The following is a 23477-nucleotide window of genomic DNA, read 5'->3' on the forward strand; positions in this document are numbered from 1 at the left end:
AAACTAAACCGTGGAGGAGGTGTCCACCTTTGCCATTATCAACAAAACATCCATAGGACTTTACTAGGATTTGGGGGAAAAAAAAACAAAAAAGGCTGGAATTTGCTCCTGCTTTAGGAGTAAGAATCTCATTTGTAACAATACTCTGCCTTTATAGTGTGGCCTTTCAAGGTTTCATGATGGGTGTCTTGCTCTCATATATCTCAAAGATCACCTTCATGCTGGTGGAGGAAAAACATGACGGCAACACCCTAGGCCAGAGATTTGCCTGCCCTGCCTTTCTACATGTGTTCCAGGTACTAAGAAATATGGTATCAAATTACATGTTTCAAGAGTATAGGCTTTTGTAAATAACACTTAATGTCCTTCCTGTTACTAAATAGATGTAGGACTGTGGGGAGCCTGTTTTGTTCTAGGAAAATAAATTCACAAATGGAATTCTTCTGCCTTCAAGAGTGAACCTACCTGTAAAAGTGAGTCATCATTTACTTCCTTTTTTTATAAAGGAGGCTTCCTGGGAAGGATTTCCTAAGTCACCACCAAAAAAATTTGTTCAGTAAATTAATGTAACATTTAAAGCTTTTAAAATAGAGAGTAATGAAATATTATTATGCTATAAGAAATGAGGACAAAGATGGTTTCAAAGAATCATAGGAAGACTTGTGTGAATTGATACAGGGTAAAGAAGTAAAGAAAAACAGAAGAACAATTTGTAAGCTCAATAATGTAAAGTAATCAATTTTTAAAGAACAGTTTTAAGAACTCTGATCAACTAAATGATCAACCATGTTTCCAGAGAACTGAGAAAGAAAGACACAAAGACACTGCTCATGTCATGACAGAGAGAAGGTGGCCTAATATGAAGAATAAGAAACACATTTTCAGGTATGACCAATGTGGTAATTTGTTTTTAGTGTTCTTTGGTGATATAAGGTTTCTGTATTTCCCAAAAGATGGAGGCGGGGAAGGGAGATAGGCAAAATGGAGAAAAAGGAGAAAAAAGAGAAAAAATGACTATATTAACTTTGAAATTAAAATACACAAAAATAAAACTTTTAAAAATGCCTAAAAGATATTAATACTATGTGTTTGGTGATTGGGCAAGGTAAGCCAATTTTTTTAAATAATTTATTTAATGGAGTACAAAAACTGTCTGAAAAGTGATGGAATGGATGCTGACAACCCCACCGTTGAGTATTTTGCCAATCCACTGCATGCTAAGCCTTTGCATTTACACCTGTCAAACCTAGGTTGGTCAAAGAAGCTGCCACTGTCTACGGATTGCAATTACACTTCTAGCCACCCAGGAGTTAGTGCTACTCCTAATCCGGAAGGGAAAAGAACCATCTTTCATCACGTGGTCTGAGTTATGAGGTACCTCAGAGGGTATCTAGCCCAACACATACCTAGGTATCTGTCTACAAATGTTCACAAAAAAAGATTAAACTAATCTGTATGTGAAGGCTTTGAACAAGGTGAAATTCACTATCTGCTTCAGCAGTCCATTCTACTGGGGGATAAACCTCATTCTCAGGAATTCTTTTTCTTTACATTGACTTAAACTTCCTTTCCAAAACTTCCACTAACTGTTGCCTTCTGGATCCAAGTAAATCTAGTCACAATTCTGCCTGTCAGCTCTTCATATACTTCAAAAGAACTATTGTATTCAACTACCCCAAAAACAAACAAACAAAAATTATTTTCTCCTGACTAAAAATCTCCACACTTCTTTCAACTGATCCTTGCAGGGCATGGTCTCAAGACTCTTTATTATGTTGATCATTTGCCTTTTGGATACTATACATTTGTCAATATCCTTCTTAAAGTGTGGCTTTTTATTATTTTCATATTTTTGTTATCTTTCTTTTTATTATTTGTAATATATACTATGTTACAGAAAGGATTATTTTGTTCCATAAATTAAAAATGAAATAAATTTCTAAAAATGTGGCTCTAAGACTGAACATAAATATTCCAGATGTGGTTTGATCAAAGCAGAATGCAGTGAGATTCAAGGCTACACATTTTTCTCAGCAATATAATATGTGGTAGAGAGGATAGCTATTGCTATGCCACAAAGCAATAGTTCCATGTAGAGACGAAAAAAGGGGACCAATGGCAAAGCTATGGTACAGTAACAAGACATCAGAAGTCTGCATAAGGCCCATTGACAGCGGGTGAAAAAGACAGAGTTTTATAATCAGGATGCCAGGTAAGGACCCAAGAATGCCAAGGCCAAAGACCAGGGCAAGATCAGTCCAGGGCAAACAACAGCACGAACACAGATCAGGTTGAGAAGTGGAACAACATTCTAGACAGATAAATGGGAAAGCAATTACCAGATTATGAGTAGCTCCTGAAACCTAAAGATGAGAGTAGGTAAAATTTCCTGTAAAGGGGAAATTTTAAAGCTAGCAGTTGAAGACAGATGCTAATACAGAATAGCAGAGGAAGGGGCAGCTAGGTGGTGCAGTGGACAGAGCATAGGCCCTGGATTCAGGAGGACCTGAGTTCAAATCTGGCCTCAGACACATAACACTCATTAGCTGTGTGACCCTTGGCAAGTCACTTAACCCCATTGCCTAGCCAAAAACAAATAAATGAATAGAGTAGCAGAGGAACAAAGTCTCAAGCCTTAATATTTATTGAATTTTTACATTCACCTTAGCCCACCCAGGATGAAAACAGGCCTATGAAACCTATAGTCACTCTAGGAAACCCTCCTGTAGGTCCACACTGGCCTGGAGAATCCTCCAAACCTCCAGTAGAACAAAGCTATTCTGGCAATCATTTTAAACAGGACATATACCTCATCTCTATCTTACTAATAGTCTTCTAACCCTTGAAAATGTCTCAGTATAGCATTGTGTAGTGGAAATTGTGCTAGACTGGAAGTCAGGAGACCTGATTTCTAGTCTTGGCTGGATCACTAATTGTTTAGTCTTTACCAAGTAATTTCCCTAAATTTTACCTCAATTTCCTCATCTGTAAAATGAAGAGGTAGGGCTAGATGATCTCTTAAGTCCCTTCTAGCTACAGAATTCTATGATTCTATTATCAGGTTATTATTAATACATGGAGAAAGTTCACATCTATAGAAAAGTACTTTGTAAATTTTAAAGTTCAATAAAATATGAACAATTTCTAATAAAAACAACAAAAACAATGGATAGCTACTTACCCATTCTCAGCAGCACTAACAACATATGGCTGTTTTTCAAATTCTCTTGCTTTTGCCAAACATGTTACAGAAGCAGTATGACCAAAGAGAAGCTCTTTAGCTGAGATCTACAATTGGCAACACGAAGTTTGTTAAATAATTATATCTGGTCATAATCAATAAAAACATACTAGATTTTTACACAATGGTGGTGCTGTGGATAGAGCATCAGGCCAGGCATCAGGTAGATTTGTGTTCAAATCCAGCCTCAGATATTTCCTAGCTGTGTGACACTGGGCAAGTCATTTAACCCCTATTTGCCTCAGTTTCCTCATCTGCAAAATAGAGATAATAATTGCATCTGCATCCTAGGGTTGTTGTGAGGATCAAATGAGATAATCATCATAAAGTGTTTAGCACAGTACCTGGCACATAGTAAGTACTACATAAATGTTAGCTATTATTATTAATGTCAAATATCAGAACCCTTCTATTAGTCCTAATACTGGGAAATATCAATGTTAACTATTTTGTCTTTAGTTCATGTAGTTAGATTTAAAAAAGTTTAATATGACCTATAGCATATCTAAATCCATATTATGAGCTGCCTCATAATGGGGTCCTAATGTATGCTTTCGCATTTGTAAAGAAATATTGTTTTTATCACTCTTCAAACCTTAAAGCACTATGTAAATGCTAGCTATCATTAGTTATTTTTCTGTGAGAGTAGGTTTACATCAACATTTCTGTTATATTCAGTCTCTGTCTCTGCTCATTAAGTATGACTACGCCTTTTTTCTTTTTTTAGTCAATCTTGTGATTTTATCCATAAATTCAGCTGCCAATGAGGAATTTTTAACAATATGGATTGGCAACTTTTCTGTAACTTAAAATACTAGAGAGTTGTCTGTTACTTTTCCAAGGTCACAAAGCCAGCATGGGTCAGATTTGGGACTTAAACTTGGGTCTTCTAGGCTCCAGGGGCAGTTCTCTATCCACTATTCTATATTACTTCTTGGATATATCAATCAATGAAAGTAATATATTATGATATGTTTATGTATATATATATTTCACAATTTGATATGTTTACATTTTAACACTTGTAAAGCAAAATAAAAACTACAAACTCATCTCTATATTGCCATTATGACTTAAACAACAAATATCAAAAGAAAACATTCAACCTAAGAATGAAAGTCTAAATGATATTTCATTAAGATTCCCTATTTCTCTATTTTAAGAAACATTTTCTCACTCAAATATTCAGATAAAATCTATAACACTATAATTTCATAGGTAATTACCATAATTGTTTCCAGTGGAGGCAGTACAGTACATGGAAATCTCCCTAGCTGGGGAGTTGAAGGACCTGCATTTAAATTCCACCTCTGATTCTTGCTACCTGTGTGACTTGGAATAAGTTACCTAACCCCTTTGGTCGCATTAGCTCATCTGTAAAATGCAGGTGAAGGGAAGTGTTATAAGCTCCAAGGTCCCTTCCAGCTCTAAATCTATGTTCCTATGAAATCACTTAGGTAATTATTCCATGTACCAAAGAAACCTACCTTCAGTATTAAAAAAAAGGAAGGGGGAGAATATAAAAGGGAGTTGTCAGCATATGATCCCCTTAAATAATGAAAGATTCCAAATTTCAGAATTGTAAGGGTCACCTTTTCCTTATGAACCAGTATTCCCTAAGTCCTTTATCTAATCCAGAAAAATATTTGAAATGATGCTATCTCAGCCACATCCATGAAAAGATTAGAATCACTGTGTTATTTACAATGATCAAAGTTAAGATTTAAGCCCAGTCACCCTATTAATGTCATATCTTTTCTGTGGAAGCCAGGATACTCTTACAGATAAAGGCACACACATTCTGCCAACAATCACACTTACAGGACCCATTCACCTTTGGATTTATTCCTTCTAGCAGTTTACTGAAACTCAGCCTGAGCAGTGGATCAGGGCACATCACGAGGAAAATTTGTTCTTTTCTACTAGTTGACTCTTAGGGGACAAACCACTCTATGAGCTAAGTAAGAATCTGACACTCAGCTGCCATTCAGAAGTAATCCTCTATCTGTCAGCAACCTCGGACAAGTCACACAACTTTACTTAGGATCACAGATCACAGATTTAGAGCTGGAAGTGACTAAAGGGCACTTTATCCAACCCCTTCCCTTTATAGATGCCGAAAGTGAGGCCCAGAGATAATAAGAGATGTCCCTGAGATCAAACAGGTTGATAGAATCAGAGCCAAGGTTTGAACACAGGTTTCTCTTGACCCCAAATCCTTCATCCTCTATGCTGCAACAATTGCCCATCAGTTTACTTCTTCTCAGGCTCACAAGAAAAGAAAGAGTTTCTTTAAATAACAAATCTGCCATATTATTAAATAGCAAATTATCCATATTAGATACCAAAATATCTGTTACATATTTAAAAGTGTTTTGTTAATCAAAATTAACAGTAAATTACAGATTCCTCTGAGATAGAGGTGTCAAAACACCCCTTTAGAGTACAGCTGAATGAGATTAAAATGTAGTTGCAAGTAGTTAGCAAAATAAAAATGTAATAGAAAGATAATGTTAACATATAGTTTTCTAAGTCAATATTCCCACTCATCCCCATCCCCCTGCTTGGAACCATAGGTTTCTAATTGAGCTTGACATCACTTCATTATTTCAAATTTCCTCTACAGATGACCAATGAGGCATCAGGACTACAGCATCTAACTCATCCTTCTTCTACCTGAGTGATTAAGGAACTCAGATGCTAAACTTAGCTCTGGGCAGGGCTTCCATTTAGCCTCTGGAACTGGGCACCTGGAAAGGCTTTTGGGCCATCCTGGCCCTTAAGATAGGTAACAGCTAATGAACAAACATTTTTTTAACAACCTATTTCATTCCAGACGTTGTACTAGGCTCTGGGGAGAATAAAAACACAAAAATGATATAGACCCTGACTTCAAAAAACTTTCATTCTACTGGGAGGGAAACAATATGTTCACATGTAAGTAGATATAAGATCTATACAAAATAAATCCACAGTGATATGGGGGTAGGAGTCACTAACAACTGATGGAATCATTAAAATGGGCAACACTTTAAGCCGAGCCTTGGGGAGAGTAGGGGATAGAGATGCCCAAAGATATTTCATTAACCCAAGTGAATTTCTAATTGGCAGAATTTCAGATGGTGTGAAGAGAAACTCTGGGAATTATGGTTGCAGAATACAATAAATATTAGCAGACATGGCCAAAGTGCTTACTTATTTCGCCTAAATACATTTTTTTATTGTAAAGAAGTGGGCTGCCTTATGGATGCCCCCTATCCCAAGTAATTGGGGGAAAAGATAGTTTTTTAAAAGTACCAATACAACATTTGGAAGTGACAAAGCAGCTCAAACACCCTCTCATCTATAAGAAGACTTTCCTGATCCTCCCAACTGCTAGGATTCCTCTTCTCATACGACCTTGTATTTAACGACTTTGTATTCTCTTTATATTTATTTTGTATGTATTTATATATGCAGTTGTTTCCCCCTTAGAATGTAAGCTCCTGGGGCAGTTAGGTGGCGCAGTGGCTAAAACTCCAGCCTTGGAGTCAGGAGTACCTGAGTTCAAATGCAGCCTCAGATACATGACACTTACTAGCTGTGTGACCCTGGGCAAGTCACTTAACCCCAATTGCCTCACAAAAAAAAAAAATGGAGTGATGTCTATTCTCCCTGTGTTTACATTCTAACAGGGGAGACAAGGACACAGATAAATGCTAATGCACTAAATATTACCCACTTGTTTGTACACTAAGCAGAGCTGTGGGAGTAAAAGCTCAAACAAGAATGTAAGCTCCTTGTGACTAGGTTTTGTTTAATTCTTGGTATTTTTATCCTGAGCACCCAACACAGTTGCCTGGCACACAGTAGTCACTTAATGAATGTTTTTTGAATGAATGAAAGGCTCCCTGATCTTTTATTCAGAAATTTATTGATAAGCACAGGCCAAGCCTAAGGGAGACTTCTCTATATATGGCTTTTAGAAATCTTACAAGAGAACTATTCAATGACAAGAGATTTTAATTAATTATACTATAAAATAGAATTACAATTAATTGTTAATTTAGGTTTTATAGTGACAAACTTTGAAGGCTAAAAATAGTCTTTGTTCTTTAAAAGGCTTCTAAATGAGGGCAGTATACTTTAAGTACATCATTTGTTTAAACGTTCAAATTGGATGAGGGGGTCCATGGGAGTTAAGCAAACATCTATTGCAATATGTTAAATGTTTATGACTTGGGATGAGGACAATTAATTGCTAATCAATGAGCTCAATCCTAGGTGAGGTCAGGTTTTGGAATAGTAGAACGACAATAGTAAATTGGATTTAGAGATCTTCAAAGTGGGTTGTAAAGATCCCAGACAAGTCTGGCTAGAGAAATAGAAAGAAGGCCAAATTGACAGGAATACCTAGATAATTAAGATATTATTCATTGAGCTAATAGTGGTTTTCAAGGAGACCCCTGCTTTGTTTCAATTAATGAACTATAATTTTCAGAATTATAGTTCTAGGCCTCCAATGCAGTTACTTTAACTAATAATTCAGGATATAAAACAATACAACTCTAGGCAGTTAACTTGATTAAAATATTTTTGAAACCTTTATTCAAACAACATTTTCAAATATGATCATGAGATAGATTGAGAAACTATTTTCCATCCAATTTAAAATTAAAATTGATTCTACTAAATGTATATATTCTAAACTCTGTTTACTGCTTCACTTAAGCACCTTATTAGCTGCCATTGGGCTGTTCACATGGTGTTTCATCTAAGTACTCATTAGTCAAATTTTTAAAATGCAGATCCACTTCATCAGCAATACTAATAAAAAGAAAACCATCTGTATTTTGTGGCACCCACTGACCTTTAATTCAGAGGAAAGATTCCAGAGACATAGTTGACCCTCTTGGCTCCCTGTAACAATACTATGTTGATCATCTGTAATCATTATGGCAGTGATGCTGTGAGAAGGTGCCTTTTTCCCCCATAATGCCACTGCCTGCAGAAAAGTCTTCATAATGTACAAAATCTGGATTGAAAAAAAAAAAACGGTAGTAAGAACAAAAGGCCATAACATTTACTCTTTTGGGGAAGTCCAATTCAGGTTCTGATCACAAAGTTATCTGAAAACAGTACTAAAAAACTAAACTAAAAATTCCTCACTTTCTCCTAACACCATAAATATATTGGTAGAGAATTTTGAACTCTCGCCATGTAGCCAGCCTATCTTTCAATGACACTATATCACAATTTTTTTAGACAGTTATGACTCATTCACCCACTTTTAATCAAAATCTTGAGAAACTGGACTGATGGAAAATAGGGGAATGTATAATCCTAAAGAGAAGACAAAGCTATTCAAAGAGATAAGAAAAAGTTACCCTAACATGGAAAACTGCCTTGAGAGGTATTAGGTTCACCTCATTGATCTTTAAGCAAAAGCTAGATAGATGTCTACTTGATGGATATTTTGTAGAGGGGATTTTCATTCAGATATGTGATGGAATAAATGGCCCCTGAGGTATCTTTTAAGTATAACATTCTATAATTCTATGAAACTAACTTATCTGTTTTCCAAATGCAATCAGAAGTCCATGTCTCTAAAACATGCTGTAACTAACCCATTATATATCTAACCCTTCATCTTGCACTCCAACCTAGCCTCAAAGCCAACTGGACAGCTGCCAAGTCTGGCCTAATTCCTGCTTGTATGATCTTTGGGACATTGTTAACTACCTTCTATGTAAAAAAAAAAAAACTCCCTACATAGATACCATCATTTTTAAAAATGTATCTATTAATTGACCAATCAATAAGCATTTATTAGGTATTTAGTATGTATCAGGCACTGTGTATATCAGGCACTGGGGATACAAATATAATGAATGAAACAATCCCTACTTGAAAGGATTTTCCATTTTAATGGTGAAGGTGACAAGTACATACATAGGTATATACAGAAAGATTTAATAAAGATCTTTTTTTTCCTCTAAGTGAAGCAATGCTCTCTGCATCTTATTTTAAAGATGCTGATAATTCCTGGTAAGAGTAATCAGATAAACTTTCCTCTAGGGTAGGAAACCACTCATAGTAGCCATTCATTGCCCATCCCCACAGTAGTTTTCAACAACAATATACCGAAGTATAGACATCAGAATACATATTGGTGAAGAGTACTCATGCCTATAAAATCACCAGTGACTGAAGGATTGAAGAATAATGTGTTTAGTTACATACAAAATCATAATCTATGTATCTCAACTAATAAGAATATTTGAACTCTTTCTAAATTAAATTCTAGGTATAAAACATATTTTGAATACTAACAAAAATTACAGCTGTCAGTAATATTTCTTGATCTCTTTCCTAGCCTCTAGTACTTTATCTATCATTAAAAATCCATATAAATTTGTTTGATGATCAAAAGATTCTGTACCTCCAAATCTCCAGCTTCCAGGATCAAGTCAGTATTTAGCTATAGCCCACACCCATTCCAATTTGGAGAGATCTATTTAACTCTTTCTAGGAAATAAAGAAGGAAGGATCTGAAGGCTTGGTTCCACTCTCAGGGAGGTGAGGAAGGAAGGTGGCATTTTAGGATTGAACACATCCAAGGAAGGGGAGTTTTAAAAGAATGAGAGCAGTAAACAATACCAAATGGATGTCACTTACAAGTTCCTAGAATTAACCATACTTAGTTAATTAAAATATATTGGTCATAAGTTAGAGAGACAATAGCAATTCTTTTCAGGCATCCACAATACCAGTTGAGAATATAAATCAATAAGCATTTATTAAGTACCTACTAAATGAAAGAGTGCTAGATGCTGGGAGAAGAGGCTGGGGTCTCAAAGAATATAGTTCATTCTCTCCAATTCAATATTTTGTTCTTTCTTGGGTCTTTCTTATTCCAAGGTTAGCTACCTAGCCACTCAATCACACTGGTTGCATATATCTTAATAGTTAGTAATAAGAGTCTGTTATATCTAATTATTTGCATGGAGCTTTACTTCTGTCGTTCAGTTAGTTTACTTGTATCTATTGATGAATAAACTGTGAGCTCACCTGACCAAAGATGCAGAGCTAAATGGGATCTGAGAAATCATTGGCTCCAACTCCTTTATTTTACAGAGAAGAAAACTGAAACTCAGAGGTTAAATTACTTACTCAAGGTCAATCTATCACAGAAACTCAGAATTGGAAGACACTTCAATCTCACTATCTAGTCTAAATGTACAAGAGTCCCTTTAGAAAATGAAAAGCAAACAAGGATACATCTTGCCTTTGACCAGATACCTCTCATGAGAAGAAGGCAGCCCTTTACCTCCTTTACCTCCAGAGGCAGCCCGATTCGTTCTCGTTTTGGATAATTCAAATTAATTTTTTTCCTTCTATTAAGTCTCAATTGTCCTGTTTGCAATTCCCACATATTGTTGCTGCTTCTGTCCCCTCTTCCCATCCCCATCCAATAGATCTTGGATGTATCTTGTTTGCATAATTATTTTCATGTTGCCTCTACCATTATTAGATTGTAAAACCTGAAAGGAAGGACAGGGTTTCATTTATTTATTTATTTATTTTGCTTTTTCTGTATCCAAAGTACTTGGCACAGTGCCTGGAACATAGTAGGTGCTTAATAAATGCTTTCTGACTTGACTTTTATAAGTGATACCCTTTTAGGCATTTGAAGGAAGTTCTAAAGCCCTGTTTCTTCTCAGCCTTCTCTTTTCAAGGGTAAACATCCCTAGTTATTTCAAATGAATACAGTAAAGCGTGATCCTGAAGTTCTTTTGCTAACCTAATAACCTTTCTTTGGATACTCTCAAGATTCATCAATGACCTTTCTAAAATGTGGAGCCCATGGGGCAGCTAGGTGGTACAATGGATAGAGCACTGGCCCTAGACTCAGGAGGACCTGAGTTCAGATCTGGCTTCACACACACAACACTTACTAGCTGTGTGACCCTGGGCAAGTCACTTAACCCCATTGCCTAGTAAAAAATAAAATATGGAGCCCAGAATGGAGCATAACACTCCATATGAACCCAGACTGTCTAATTCCAAAGGTAGCGAGACTCTTTTTACTAAACCACATTAGCATTATGCCATCCCAGGAGGCATATATGTCTATAGAGTAACCCATAATCATTGCACTTTTCTATGTAAAGATTTGGAAGCACCAGCAATGGCCTGTCACCTCTTGTTACTTCCTACTGTCCTGTTGTCACTGAAATTTGTCCAAATGCCTATGTAGAGGTTAACTAACTTTATGTAGTAGAGACAGGCATTTTCTCTTAAGACTAATGATGATCCAGCAAAGAAGACTGAGTCAAAGCAGTCTGTTTAATACATGGAAGAGAACCAGGATAGAGCAGTGTTGTGGAAGCCAACGGTAGAGAAAGCATCTAGAAGGACGAAGCATTTGACATAGTTAAAAGCTGCAAAAAGATTTAATAGGTTGAAGACTGAGGAAAAAGATTCTAGAAAGGCAGAATTCTTGATAAGGTCTATTTTCCTTTATTTTTGTGATCTGAGAAATTGTGTTACAGAAAGTCCTCACCAACCCCCAAAGACTATTAGGATTAGATTTAAATCTGAATGGATCTGAGAGGTCCTCTAATCTAATCCCCTTATTTTACAGGGAGGGGGATGTGAAAGGAGAAAAAGAATAAAGTAGGAATAGTGAACTTGGAAGCATGGGGACTTGAGGTCGTGTAGTTCTGCTACTTTCTACCTTTGTGATCTTGGGCAAGTTACTCTACCTTAGGACTCTCTGGGCCTCAGTTTCTTCATTTGTTAAATGAGAGTTGGATCTCTAATTTCTGTTGTTATTCAGTCATGTTCAACTCTTTATAACCCTATTTGGGATTTTCTTGGCAATGATACTGGGGTGGTTTGTCATCCCCTTCTCTAGCTCATTTTACAGACAAGGAAACTGAGGCAAACAGGATTAAGTGACTTGTCCAGGGTCACACAGCGACTAAGTATCTGGGGCCAGATTTGAACTCAGAAAGACGAGTCTTCACGACTCCAGGCCTAATGTTCTATCCACTATGCCACCTAGCTGTCCCACGTCCCTTCCAATTCCAGATCTATGAAACTGCAGAACTGAGGCTCAGAGAATTGAAGCCCCTTGTGGTTAAGATCACACAGGCAATACGTAGCAGAGCAGAAATTCAAACAAAGGGCCCCTGAATCTTTGGGGGATTTTACAAATCCCATGCCCTTTCTACTTTATATCATAGTGCAAGGGGGTTCTGGACCAGTTCAAACCAGCTCCTGGGAAATGATTGTTTAAAATGTCATTATGAGCATTTACACCTCAGAAATCAACAATCCTGAAAATAAGGGCTTGATATATTGTTTTGCTGATTAGTTAGGCTTAAGAAAGTGATAGGGAATATGTTAATAAGAAAGATTAAATGTAAAAGCGTTTTGTGCACACATTTCTTTCCCACCCCCAAGCCCATTGTTAAACATTTATCAGCATAGCCCTGACACTGCCTCTCTAAAATTTTATGACTTCACTCTAATATAAGAAACTTCATGTACCATAAAAGAAAATACTTGTATATCATAAATAATTTTTTTTTTGCATGGAGAAATACATGCATTTATAAGAACTAATGTATTTCTCACTGAGTCCCACTATCCCACCTCATCTTCTATTCTATTCTACCTATCTGAATACCTCAAGCAACTTATAGGAGTGGTCACACCTTTGACTTAACTATCACCCTAAAGCAAGAATTCTTAACCATCTGAAATTCTGGCAAAGCCCATAGAGTACTTCTTGGAATCCTGTTTTTAAATGCTTGAAATAAAATAAAATACATGGGAATACAAAGGAAATGTTAAAGTATAGTTATTAAAGTATTTTTATGAAAAAAGTTCAGGAGCCCCAGGATAAGAATATTGTTTACTTCCATGATCTTGAACACCACAATGTTCACAATCTCCTTTTTTGCATTTCTTCCTCTGTCTCATTCTTTCTTTAGTATGTGTGTGTATGTATATATACAAACACATACATATATAAAAATATAAAAGTATATTTCAATATAGTTGATTTCCTTTCTAATCCTATGTATTTTATTCATTTAAAAACATTATTCTGAGGAGAGATCCATAGGCTTCACCAGACTATCAACAGAGTCCCATGACACAAAAAAGACAAAAACTCCTATCTAGCTATATTATATGTAAATATGTATATGTATGTATATATATACATATATATATTCATGGATATGTGTGATAGTCAATAACCACTTATTAAGCCCCTAATACATGGCACTGAGCTCTGAAAGGCAAAAGACTGTCCCTACCTTCAAGGAGCTCATAATCTAATGAAGAAAACTATACAAAAGGAAGCTAAAAACATGAGGAGGAGAGAAGTCTCAATGGGGCATGATGAAGTGCAGGACTGCAGCTGATCAGGAAACGAGGAGATGGCTGGCTTGGGAGTCCTTCTTAAAAAGCTCTTAGCTGTCCCCTCTTTCCCTTCTCCAAAGGGAGGGAAGTTCCCCTGGGCAGGGGAGATTAACAGGTGTGAGTTCCAGAGATGATGTAATCTTACAGGATGACTAGGCTTCTGGGGATATAATGAAATCCAGAGTATAGTCTGATGAGAAATGAAGTTCAGTGTGTATATTTTATGTGTGTGTGTGTGTGTATATGTATATGTGTGTATGTATATGTATCTATGTATGTATGGCCTCCTGTTACACTGTAAATTCCATTGGAAAGAGACCATATAAAATCTAACCCATCTTTCCCATTTTCTAGTACAGCATTAGCTACAGAGTAGGGACTTAATAAATGTCAGTAGAAGTAAAAAAAAAAAGACAACCTTAAGTTATTAAATATTAAGTTTTAAGTCATGCTAAACCATAATCTCCACAAAGGAAATAAAACCAATATTAATCTGACAAGATTAATTTTCAATAATCTAGATTGGCTTTCTCTTATTTAGTAACCCAGAGTGAGGAAACAGACCATCAATACATAACTGATACTGCCTATATTATGGTGTTTTCTGTGACCTTGAACAAGTCCTTATCTATAGACAAGAATAATGCCATCTTTTCTACTTACATCACAGGGATAAACTGAGGAAGAAATAAGAAAATGTATGCAGAAAGCACAGCACATAAGTTATTGTATTTCTATTCCTATCTCTAACATCACAAACACCTATAATCACAGAATTTAGAGCAGAAAGAGAGCACTTAATATGACTCACTTCATTTTGCAGAAAAGGAAAGCAAGCCCCAGAGAACAAGTGACTTGCCTAAAGTTAGACATTCAGTTAGTGATCGACTAAAGACTAAAAACCAAGTCAAACTTCCTGCTCCAGTACTCTTATATTTAAGTAGAATGGAGACAGGCCTGCATATAGAGCATTCTGAGAAATTCAACTAAAAATCCCTTTGTATTTATTATTGTTTTGCAGCTTACTGAAGTATCAGACCATTTTGCTCCACGCTCTAAAAGTTCCTAGCCATACAGAATATTTAATTCAATATAGTTTCCATCACCCTTACATCCTTACATCCTTGATTCTTGAGGCTCTTTCTAGAACTTAAATCAGGTATTGACAAGCCATGAAAGATCTCTTGTCAAAGCTCAAAGCCAGAATCTTCATTTCTTTATAACTATTAACCTTCATCCTACCTTCATTTCTTTCCTGAAATATAAACAGTACTTGACTTCCTTGAGAGTTCTGTCTGGCACTGACATAGTACTGTATGATGCAATTGTGGTTTTTTTACTGGGGATCACTAGACACTGAAACTGGTTATTCCCATCATAAACAGCTTCATGCAATCCTCTACTCCCAATTTTACCTCTCTAGCCCCATTAGCCCAGGTAGTGTTACTGTTCCCATCACTATTGGTTTGCAAAGTGGAACAGTGGTTATAGCATTACACCTAGAGTCTGAAAGACTTGTGTTCGAATTTTGCCTCAGGTACTTATTAGCTGTGTGACTCTGGGCAAGTCGCTTAAGTTAGTTGTCTCAGTTTTCTCACCTGCAAAATGGGGATAATGACAGCACCTACATGCCAGGGTTGCCATGAGGACAAAAAATGAGATCATATTTGTAAAGTGCTTTGCAAATCTTAAGTCTCACTGACTTTAGGCACCCAGATAAGCAATATCTATTTCTGCCTCTTGGATCTTACCAAGGCTCAGTTCAAATGTGAACTCCTTCAAGAAGCCTTTCCTGATTCCTCTAGTTGTTAATGTTCTCCCACCTCCAAATTACTACATGCTTTATTTTGTATAAATCTTCTTTATTTATTGGTGGACATCTTGCATCTTGCTAATGGAACATAAATTCTTCAAAGGAAGCACCTCTCTCAGTTTTGTATTTGTATTCCCAGCATGTGCCTAGCACATAGCAAGTGCTTTAAAAAATACCTGTTGATCGATTGAGTAGTTGACCGATGTCTGGAGCACTGGGGAGATGAGAGAGAATCTGGGTTGCATCTAGCTTCAGATGAATGATAAATCTATCTCAAAAAAGTTAATGGCCATGGAAGACCATACAATCTGTGATGCCCATCTACTCTGAAATTTCACTGTGATTTTATCCCCAGTTTCTCTTACTGAAACTAACAGGAAGTGCTAGGACCCACATCCAAATCATGAGCTTTAATTAGATCCATTTACAGGGGAGAGGAGGAAGTGAATACTACTTTCCACTCTGTTTCACAATGCTACATCTACAAAATATCTGAGTATCTTAAAGACATATCTTGACAGGCAAATTACTGTTATATGTCTCATTATTTCATGCTCCTCTACCATACTTAGGTCACTTTGAAGAGTAACTTAGTTAAAAACTTAAAATTAATCAAAGGACAATTGAGTTACCTTCTATAATTCTAAGGAGAAAGCCATATGATGATGAAACTTTTGTTTCTCATTTATTTCACTTTTTTTTTGAAAAAATGCATAGAGGAAGGAAATGCAACCCAAAGTTTCTGTTGTGAAAGTATGTTACGTAACTGCCTAAACTCATGTGAGAATTGTCTGATCCCGGCAATGGAATAATCTATCTTTGTACTTATAACTCCAGAAAAGGTTGAAAAAATTTTTTCTTGGAATCTGCATTTAAATCCCCTTATGGAGTATTCAACCCCTGGCTATCAGGGTGTTTCTTAGTGGCTTGGAGAAATATCATATTTATCTCCCCTACAATTAACTCCCACACACCAAAACCCTGTTCGGCCTTGAGACAAGAAGTAGTCTGGATGTATATGCATGTGACAATTTGTAAATTATCTCCATAGGTATGAATCAACAAGAGAGTTAAGACTTTTCTGAGACTCTTCAGATAGCTTCCCAGATTGGGCCTTCTCAAAAGAGCAGGTACACATCTTTTGCAAAATATTCACAACCCTAGGATTGACAGTTTCATAAATAAAGTATAAATTACTGAATTACCCATTACTGCCTCACAGAAATTTTAAAAACACTGTCTTCAAGGCTTAAGACCCAAATAATTGATTCCTAACCCTTTCAAAAATTCCTTTTTAATGTCAAAGAATTTCACAGATTCAAAGGATTAGTGTTATAAAAATTGATATCCATTAACTGAGAAGATATATAATGACCAAAAAATTTCCTATGAATCCAATAATGTCTTTAAAAGATGTATTTTCTTTGGTCATACCATTGCCCACACCTATGATGAAATGGACTCCCCTACTTGTTCTCATCTCCATCTATTGAAATCTCTCCATTACTTCAAGGCCCAGATCTTCCACAAAACCTTCCCTGATACTCCTCCCCAGCTCCCTTAATTCCCAAAGAAAAGTGATGTTTCACCTCAAATTTCTCATAGTACCTTGTCCAATTCCTTTCCTTCACAATTATCACAATCTTCGCTGTATGACAGTTGTATATTATGTCTTTTCTCTTATTAGCTCATAAGATCAAAGCTTTAGAGCTGGAAGGTACCTTATAGGTCACCTCATCCACCTCTTCCAATTTCATAGTAAAGGAAACTGAGTTCCAATGAGGTTGAACAACTTGTGCCCAAGGTCACATAGGTAGTAAGTACTAGAGCCAGGATTCATATCATTCATAATTTTCTTGGAAACCTACCTTTCCCTGAGATAGCTTATAAAATAATCCCTCAATTATTTCATCATTGCATGGCCTCCAGCACAAATTTCCTCATGGTGTACTTAGTATACATCCCAGCTGCTCTTCCCCATGTCATCTTCTTCTTCTTCTTTTTTTTTTTTTTGGCTAGGCAATGGGGTCAAGTGACTTGCCCAGGGTCACACAGCTAGTAAGTGTTATGTGTCTGAGGCTGGACTTGAAATCAGGTCCTCCTGAATCCCAGGCCATTGCTCTATCCACTGTGCCACCTAGCTGCCCCACCCATGTCATCTTCTTAAGGGACATTTTAATTTCTTTATATAGTACAGCTGGAACTGAAGTGTTAAGAGTCAAAATGTGGTGGTTCTACTATGACAAATAATGAAAATAAGAGTTTATAAAAATGGTAACAAAACTGTTCAATTTTCCATCTGTTTGGCATCATCCTGGCAGCTCCATCTTGGAATTTAGATTAACTGGCTCAGGTGGGTAACTTCGCAGACTTAACCAATCTCACTTTCATTTTTTGTGAGATCTTCAAGGGCAAGCCATCCATGACATACCCATCTTCGTATCCCCAGGACCTAGCACGGTGCTTTGAACACTTACTAAATGCCTAATAAAGCATTAACTGACTTTTCTTTAGTGGTTTGTGGAGATCTCATTATCTTATAGTCCCATATTGATAAAAAAGGTTAAAGTCCAACTGAGACTCAGGAAGTAAGAACTATTCTTTTCATATTTCAAATGATTATGTAATGAGTAGTCCTCATTAGAGGGTGGCAACATTAAGAAAATCAGTGTTCAAAGAATTAGTTTTGGGAACCAGCACAACTCATTGCCTTTATGATGGGATGCCAACATCCACTTGTCTCATGGATCTATTTAAACAGCATATGAGGAAGTCGATGCCTGACAAGGAACAGGAATGAGTTAGTTATGTACCTGTCTGATAAAATCAGGTCCAGAATGTAGACACAAGAATGGTATTTGTGAATTTATAAGCAGAGGAAATCCTTGTTGGTAGCTTTCAGGAGCTTTGTAATGAGTGATCAGTCTGCTGACAGAACAAAAACAAAACAAAATAAACAAAAACCAACTCTAGGTTCCCAAATGAATTCCACATACTATCCTATTTTAGCATCTCCCACAAATGCATCTTCTGACGCAAGTGCTCCCCACACATGCAGACCCTCAATATTTCTTGACTAACTTATTAGACAGAGACGTTGAAGGTGTATAACCCACATAATTGCTTCCTTGTCCTTTCACATCCATAGCTTGTTGAGGGCAAAATGGCCTGAGGCATCAGAAAAACAGTAAGCAAATCTGGAGAAAACAATAAAGGGTCTTATGAAGCAGTAGAAGGAAAGGGATAAGTAAAGCCTATTTGAATGTGTGACCAGAGCAAGAAGGATGGGAAATAATTCTCCATAATACATAGATAATTGAGAGTTAAATGGGTTGTTACTGACACAATTTGCAAAAGCTTTTTCTTTTTCTTTTTCTTTTTTTTTTTTTTTTTTTAGCAACAAAAGATATTTTGTTTGCAGGCACTCCTTAGGAAAAATTCTCATCTAATCAACAGATTTTAATCAGATCATTCCTTGGAAAAAGTTAAATCTGTTTCTACAAAGTCAAAAGCTGCCTGAGGCCTATTTGGACTACACATAAAATTCCACCAGGGCTGCCTATTCAAGCATGTCAGTTTCTGAATTAACCCCTAACCAAGCATTAAAATCCAGTTCATCCAATATGTTATTATTGCGTGATTAATTGCAGTTTAAGTAACTTCTCAAACTTAATGTGGTTTTTTTGTTTTGTTTTGTTTGTTTTTTCTTTTTGTTTTTGTTTTTGTTTTAGGTAGGAATACCTCAGCAGGAAATTTCATTGTTTGAAGTAACTCACATCAAGCAGAAAATGAAAAGAGAAATATAGTATTGGATTAGAAGACAATTATCTAAAAACACTGATAATCTTTATTTCATAACATCATAGATTTAGAGCTGGAAAGGACATAGCCTGTTGTCATTTTATAGATGAGGAAATTAAGGCTGAGAAAGGTCATGACCTGCTCACGGGCACACAGGTAGTAGTGACAGGTGAAATTTGAGCCCAGGTACCTTGACTTTAAATCCTTTAGAACATGTACCTTGACTTAACTAACAAAATGAGAAATTTCATATGCCTACCCCCAAAAAAAATTTTTTGCTGTCTAACTTAACCTGGTAGTCAGTACTGATCCACAATACTATTATTCATCTCTCTGAGTCCCAAACACTCCCAACTGCTGATATTTCAAATCTTCTTCACCTTCCTCAAGGATCTACTTTCACAAATAACTGCAATACTATCCTCCACCCTCTCCATTCCCCGCTATAGCTCCATGATATTTCTGATTGCCAGTAGCTTCCCATCGTCCCTCATCTTCACTTCAGTTCTCTTTCTCTCATTACTTATGCTCTCCTCCCTTCCTCTTGACACAAAAGGGAAAAAAAAAAAATTCTTCCTCAACTCCAAGGCTATTCCAGTTAAGTAGTCTCAGCAGTCGATACTGACTTATAAGCATTCATCCCCCAGCGTAGACTAATGAAGGGACGAGTAAACATTTATGAATCTGGCATAAGAGATCCTCTTCCAGCCTGTCTTCTCTAGCAGATTTGCCTTCTCTATAATCTTAACTCTTATTTATCTTCAATCTCTCTCTCTCTGTCTACTGACTGCATCCCTACTGCCTATAAATGTGTCCATGTCAGCCTCATTTCTCAAAAAACCCACTTGATCCGTCCATCCCTCCTTCCCACCTATTTTCCTCTCTTCCCTTTAAGTTAATCAATCAATGAATAAACATTTCTTAAGCACCTGCTTTGTGCCCAGGCACTGTGCTAAGCCTTGGTGATACAAAAAGAGCAAAAGATAGTCCCTGTCCTCAAGGAGCTTACAATCTAACGGGAGAAACAACCTGCAAACAAATATATTCAAAGCAAGCTAATAGAGGATAGATAGGAGAAAATGACAGAGGGAAGGCACTGGATTTGAGGGGTTAGGGAAGGCTTCCTGTAGAAGGCAGGATTTACATCGGGACTTAAAGGAAGCCAGGGAAGTCTGTAGTCACAGCGGAAAAGAGCAAATGTTCTAGCCACGGGGGCCAGCCAGAGAAAATGCCTGTAGCCTAGAGATCTAGAAATGGAATGTTCATAGATCAGTGTCACTGGATCAAAGAGTATATGTGTCAGGGAATAAGGTGTAAAAAGACTGGAAAGAAATAAGGAAGCTAGGTTATGACCTCAGTGGTAGGGGAGGGGGTGGAGGGTAACATGATCAGACCTACATTTTAGGAAAATTATTTTAGTGACTGAATGGAGAATTGGTTGGAGTGGGAAGAGACTGAGGCCAGGCAGACTATTGTAGTAATCAGGGTGTGAGGGGATGAGGATCTACTCTAGAGTGGTGGAAGTGGCAGAGGCAGAGGAGAGAAGGGAGCATATATGAGAGATGTTGAAAACACAAAACCAATAAGCCTTGGCAACAGATTGGATCTAAATAGTGAGAAATCCAGGATAGGTTGTGAGCCTGAGAGACAAAGAGTATGGTGTTGCCCTCTACAGTAATAGTAAAGTTAGGAGTGGGGGATGATTTAGGTTTAGGAGGAAAGATAACGAGTTCTGTTTTGGACATAATGAGTTTAAGATGTCTACCGGACATCCAGTTCAAGATATCAGAAAGGCAGGCAGTTGTAGATGTGAGACTAGAGGTCAGCAAAGAGATTGAGGCAGGAGAGGTAGATTTGAGAATCTTCAGCATAAAGATGGTAAATGAATCCACGAGAATTGATGAGATCACCAAGTGAAGTAGTACAGAGGGAGAAAAGAAAAGGGCCCAGGACAGAACCCTTTGGGACATCTTTGGCTAGAGTATGTGATCTAAAGAAATATCAGAGAAAGAGCAGTCAGATAGGGAGGAGGAAAACCAGAAGAGAGCAGGGTCTCTAAAACCTAGAGAAAAGAGAGTATTAAGGAGGACAGAGTGATTAGTAGTGTCAAAGGCTACAGCGAGGTCAAGGAGAACGTGGATGAGAAAAGACCATTGGATTAAGTAGCTGAGATCATTAGTGATCTTGGAGAGAACAGTTTTAGTCGAATGGTCAGATCAGAAACCAGACTTCAAGGAGTTAAGAAGATAATGAGAAATGAGAAAGTAGAGGCATCTATTGTAAGAGGCCTTTTTTGAGGAGTTTAGGTACAAAAGGCAGAAGAGAAATAGGACCACATTTGTTGGGGGGAGGCGGGAAGGAATGGAAGGATCAAGCAAGGGTTTTTTTTTTTTGTTGTTGTTGTTGTTGTTTTTTCTGGATAGGGGAGACAGGAACCTGTTTGTAGGCAATAGGAAATGAGCCAGTAGATAGGAAGAGACTGAAAATAAGTGAAAGAGTAGGGAAGACAAAGGAGACAATCTGTTAAAGGAGATGAGATGGAATGGGATCACTTAAACAAGTAGATGGGCTAGCATTGTTTAGGAGCAAGTAAGGCAAATTCATCATGTGAAATCAGGGTGAAGGAGGAAAAAGTAGCAGAAGGCACTTGAGCAATAGGACATGAGGAAAAGAGGGAGCTCATGGAGAATAGCTTTAATTTTTTTTTCTATAAAATATGAAGCAAGGTTCTCAGAAGAGAGAGTAAGGACAGGGAGAGCCACATAAAGTTTGAAGAGGGATGAAAAAATTTGGAAGAGCCTCTGTGGAGAATAGGATATTGTGTTGGTAAGGGAAGGTAGAGTAGAATTGCCTAGCAGCAGCGAGGGCCCAACTGAGGTTGTAGAACATAAATTTGTAGTGGACTCAGTCAGAATGGTGGTGTGATTTTCTCCACCTTTGTTCAGTAGTACTTGTGTAGGGTCTAGGGTTATGAAATGGTGAGAGTGAGGCAAAACTGAGTCTTGGTTAGGCATAATCATTAATATGATAAGGGGGCTGGGGATTCAAAAGCAGTTATTATGGAGTTGAATTGGTTCGTTAGTACAGGAGAGATGACCTGGAAGAGAATTGAGGGGTCAAGGGATTACAGATCATGATGCAGATGAAGAAAAGGATTATGTAAGAGAAGGCAAAGGGAGAGGTGAAAAGCCAATAGATTCCAGTTCTATAAAGTAATTTAGAAAATTTTGAACATGGAGGTGGTATTTTTGTAGGTAATGACAAGATCAAGACTATGACCATCTTTCTGTGTGGCTGAGGTGGGGTAGAAGAATAGTTCATAGGAGGTGAGTAGGTTTAGGACCCGTGTATTTAGGGTATTTGAAAAAGAATCAATTTGTGTGTTGAAGTCCCCTAGTGTGAGGGCAGGAGCTGCGGAGGAGAGAAAAATTAAAAGCCAGGTATCAAACTCTTTGAGAAGTAGACAATAGCTACTAGAATTTTGATTGGGCAGTAGATATGAATAACATGAATCTCAAAGGAAGAGAGATTACTGAGTGATATACACATATATGTATACATGTATACAAATATACATACATATTTCAATTTACCTTGTATTCTCTTCAAGATGACAAAAATTTTGCCTGATTCCTTGACTTTTTTCATTATTCATTCTTTCTCTAGAACCTTGCAAATGAGTTTCTTTGCTAGGGCCTTTATTGAACAGTCTGTACTGAAATGGCCCCAATGTCATTATCTATAAAATAAGAGCACAACTCTATAATCTCAAAAGGTTCTTTTACTTTCAATGCTTAAGATAAACTTCATAGACTTATGGACCTAGAAGGGACTTTAGATTCAAATTGCCTCATTTTACATGGGGAAGTGGAAGCCTGGAGAAGTTAACTGACTTGTCCAGGGTGACACAACTAGTTAGCATCACAACTCGGATGAGAATACAGGTTTACTAACTCCCAGTTCCAATGCTCTTTCCAGTAAATGACACTTACTACCTGATCCCTGAAGTCGCCGGCCTTCATGAGAATGATGAATATGAAACACACAAGAAAACATTAGAGGGCTTAGGAGATGCCACGTGAAGAAAGAAGAATCACAGCAATATGTATGGCACAACAACTACACTGACATCATCATCATCATCATAGCAACAAAATCCAAAGGAATTTATGGAAGGAAATGTTGAAAAGAAAGCAATACGCT

General features: G+C 37.1%; 1 protein-coding gene across 4 annotated transcripts in view; it reads right to left on the reverse strand.

The window, feature by feature from the left end:
- WDR72 (WD repeat domain 72) overlaps positions 1 to 23477 on the reverse strand; it is a 292937-nt gene that overhangs the window by 252993 nt on the left and 16467 nt on the right. For 3 of the 4 annotated variants that reach the window (XM_027840836.1, XM_027840834.1, XM_027840837.1), the window contains exons 1-3: positions 18287 to 18369; positions 8091 to 8255; positions 3182 to 3288 (exon numbers count right to left, since the gene is read on the reverse strand). In XM_027840836.1, coding sequence (XP_027696637.1) covers positions 3182 to 3288; positions 8091 to 8243 — 260 coding nt within the window. In that variant the 5' untranslated portion in view covers positions 8244 to 8255; positions 18287 to 18369. Of the gene's footprint in view, positions 1 to 3181; positions 3289 to 8090; positions 8256 to 18286; positions 18370 to 23477 lie in introns of those variants that run through there. The other variant, XM_027840835.1, reaches the window with a different exon arrangement.

The sequence above is a fragment of the Vombatus ursinus genome, unplaced genomic scaffold (assembly GCF_900497805.2).
Source record: "Vombatus ursinus unplaced genomic scaffold, bare-nosed wombat genome assembly UNPS02014848.1, whole genome shotgun sequence".
Taxonomy (NCBI): Eukaryota; Metazoa; Chordata; class Mammalia; order Diprotodontia; family Vombatidae; genus Vombatus; species Vombatus ursinus.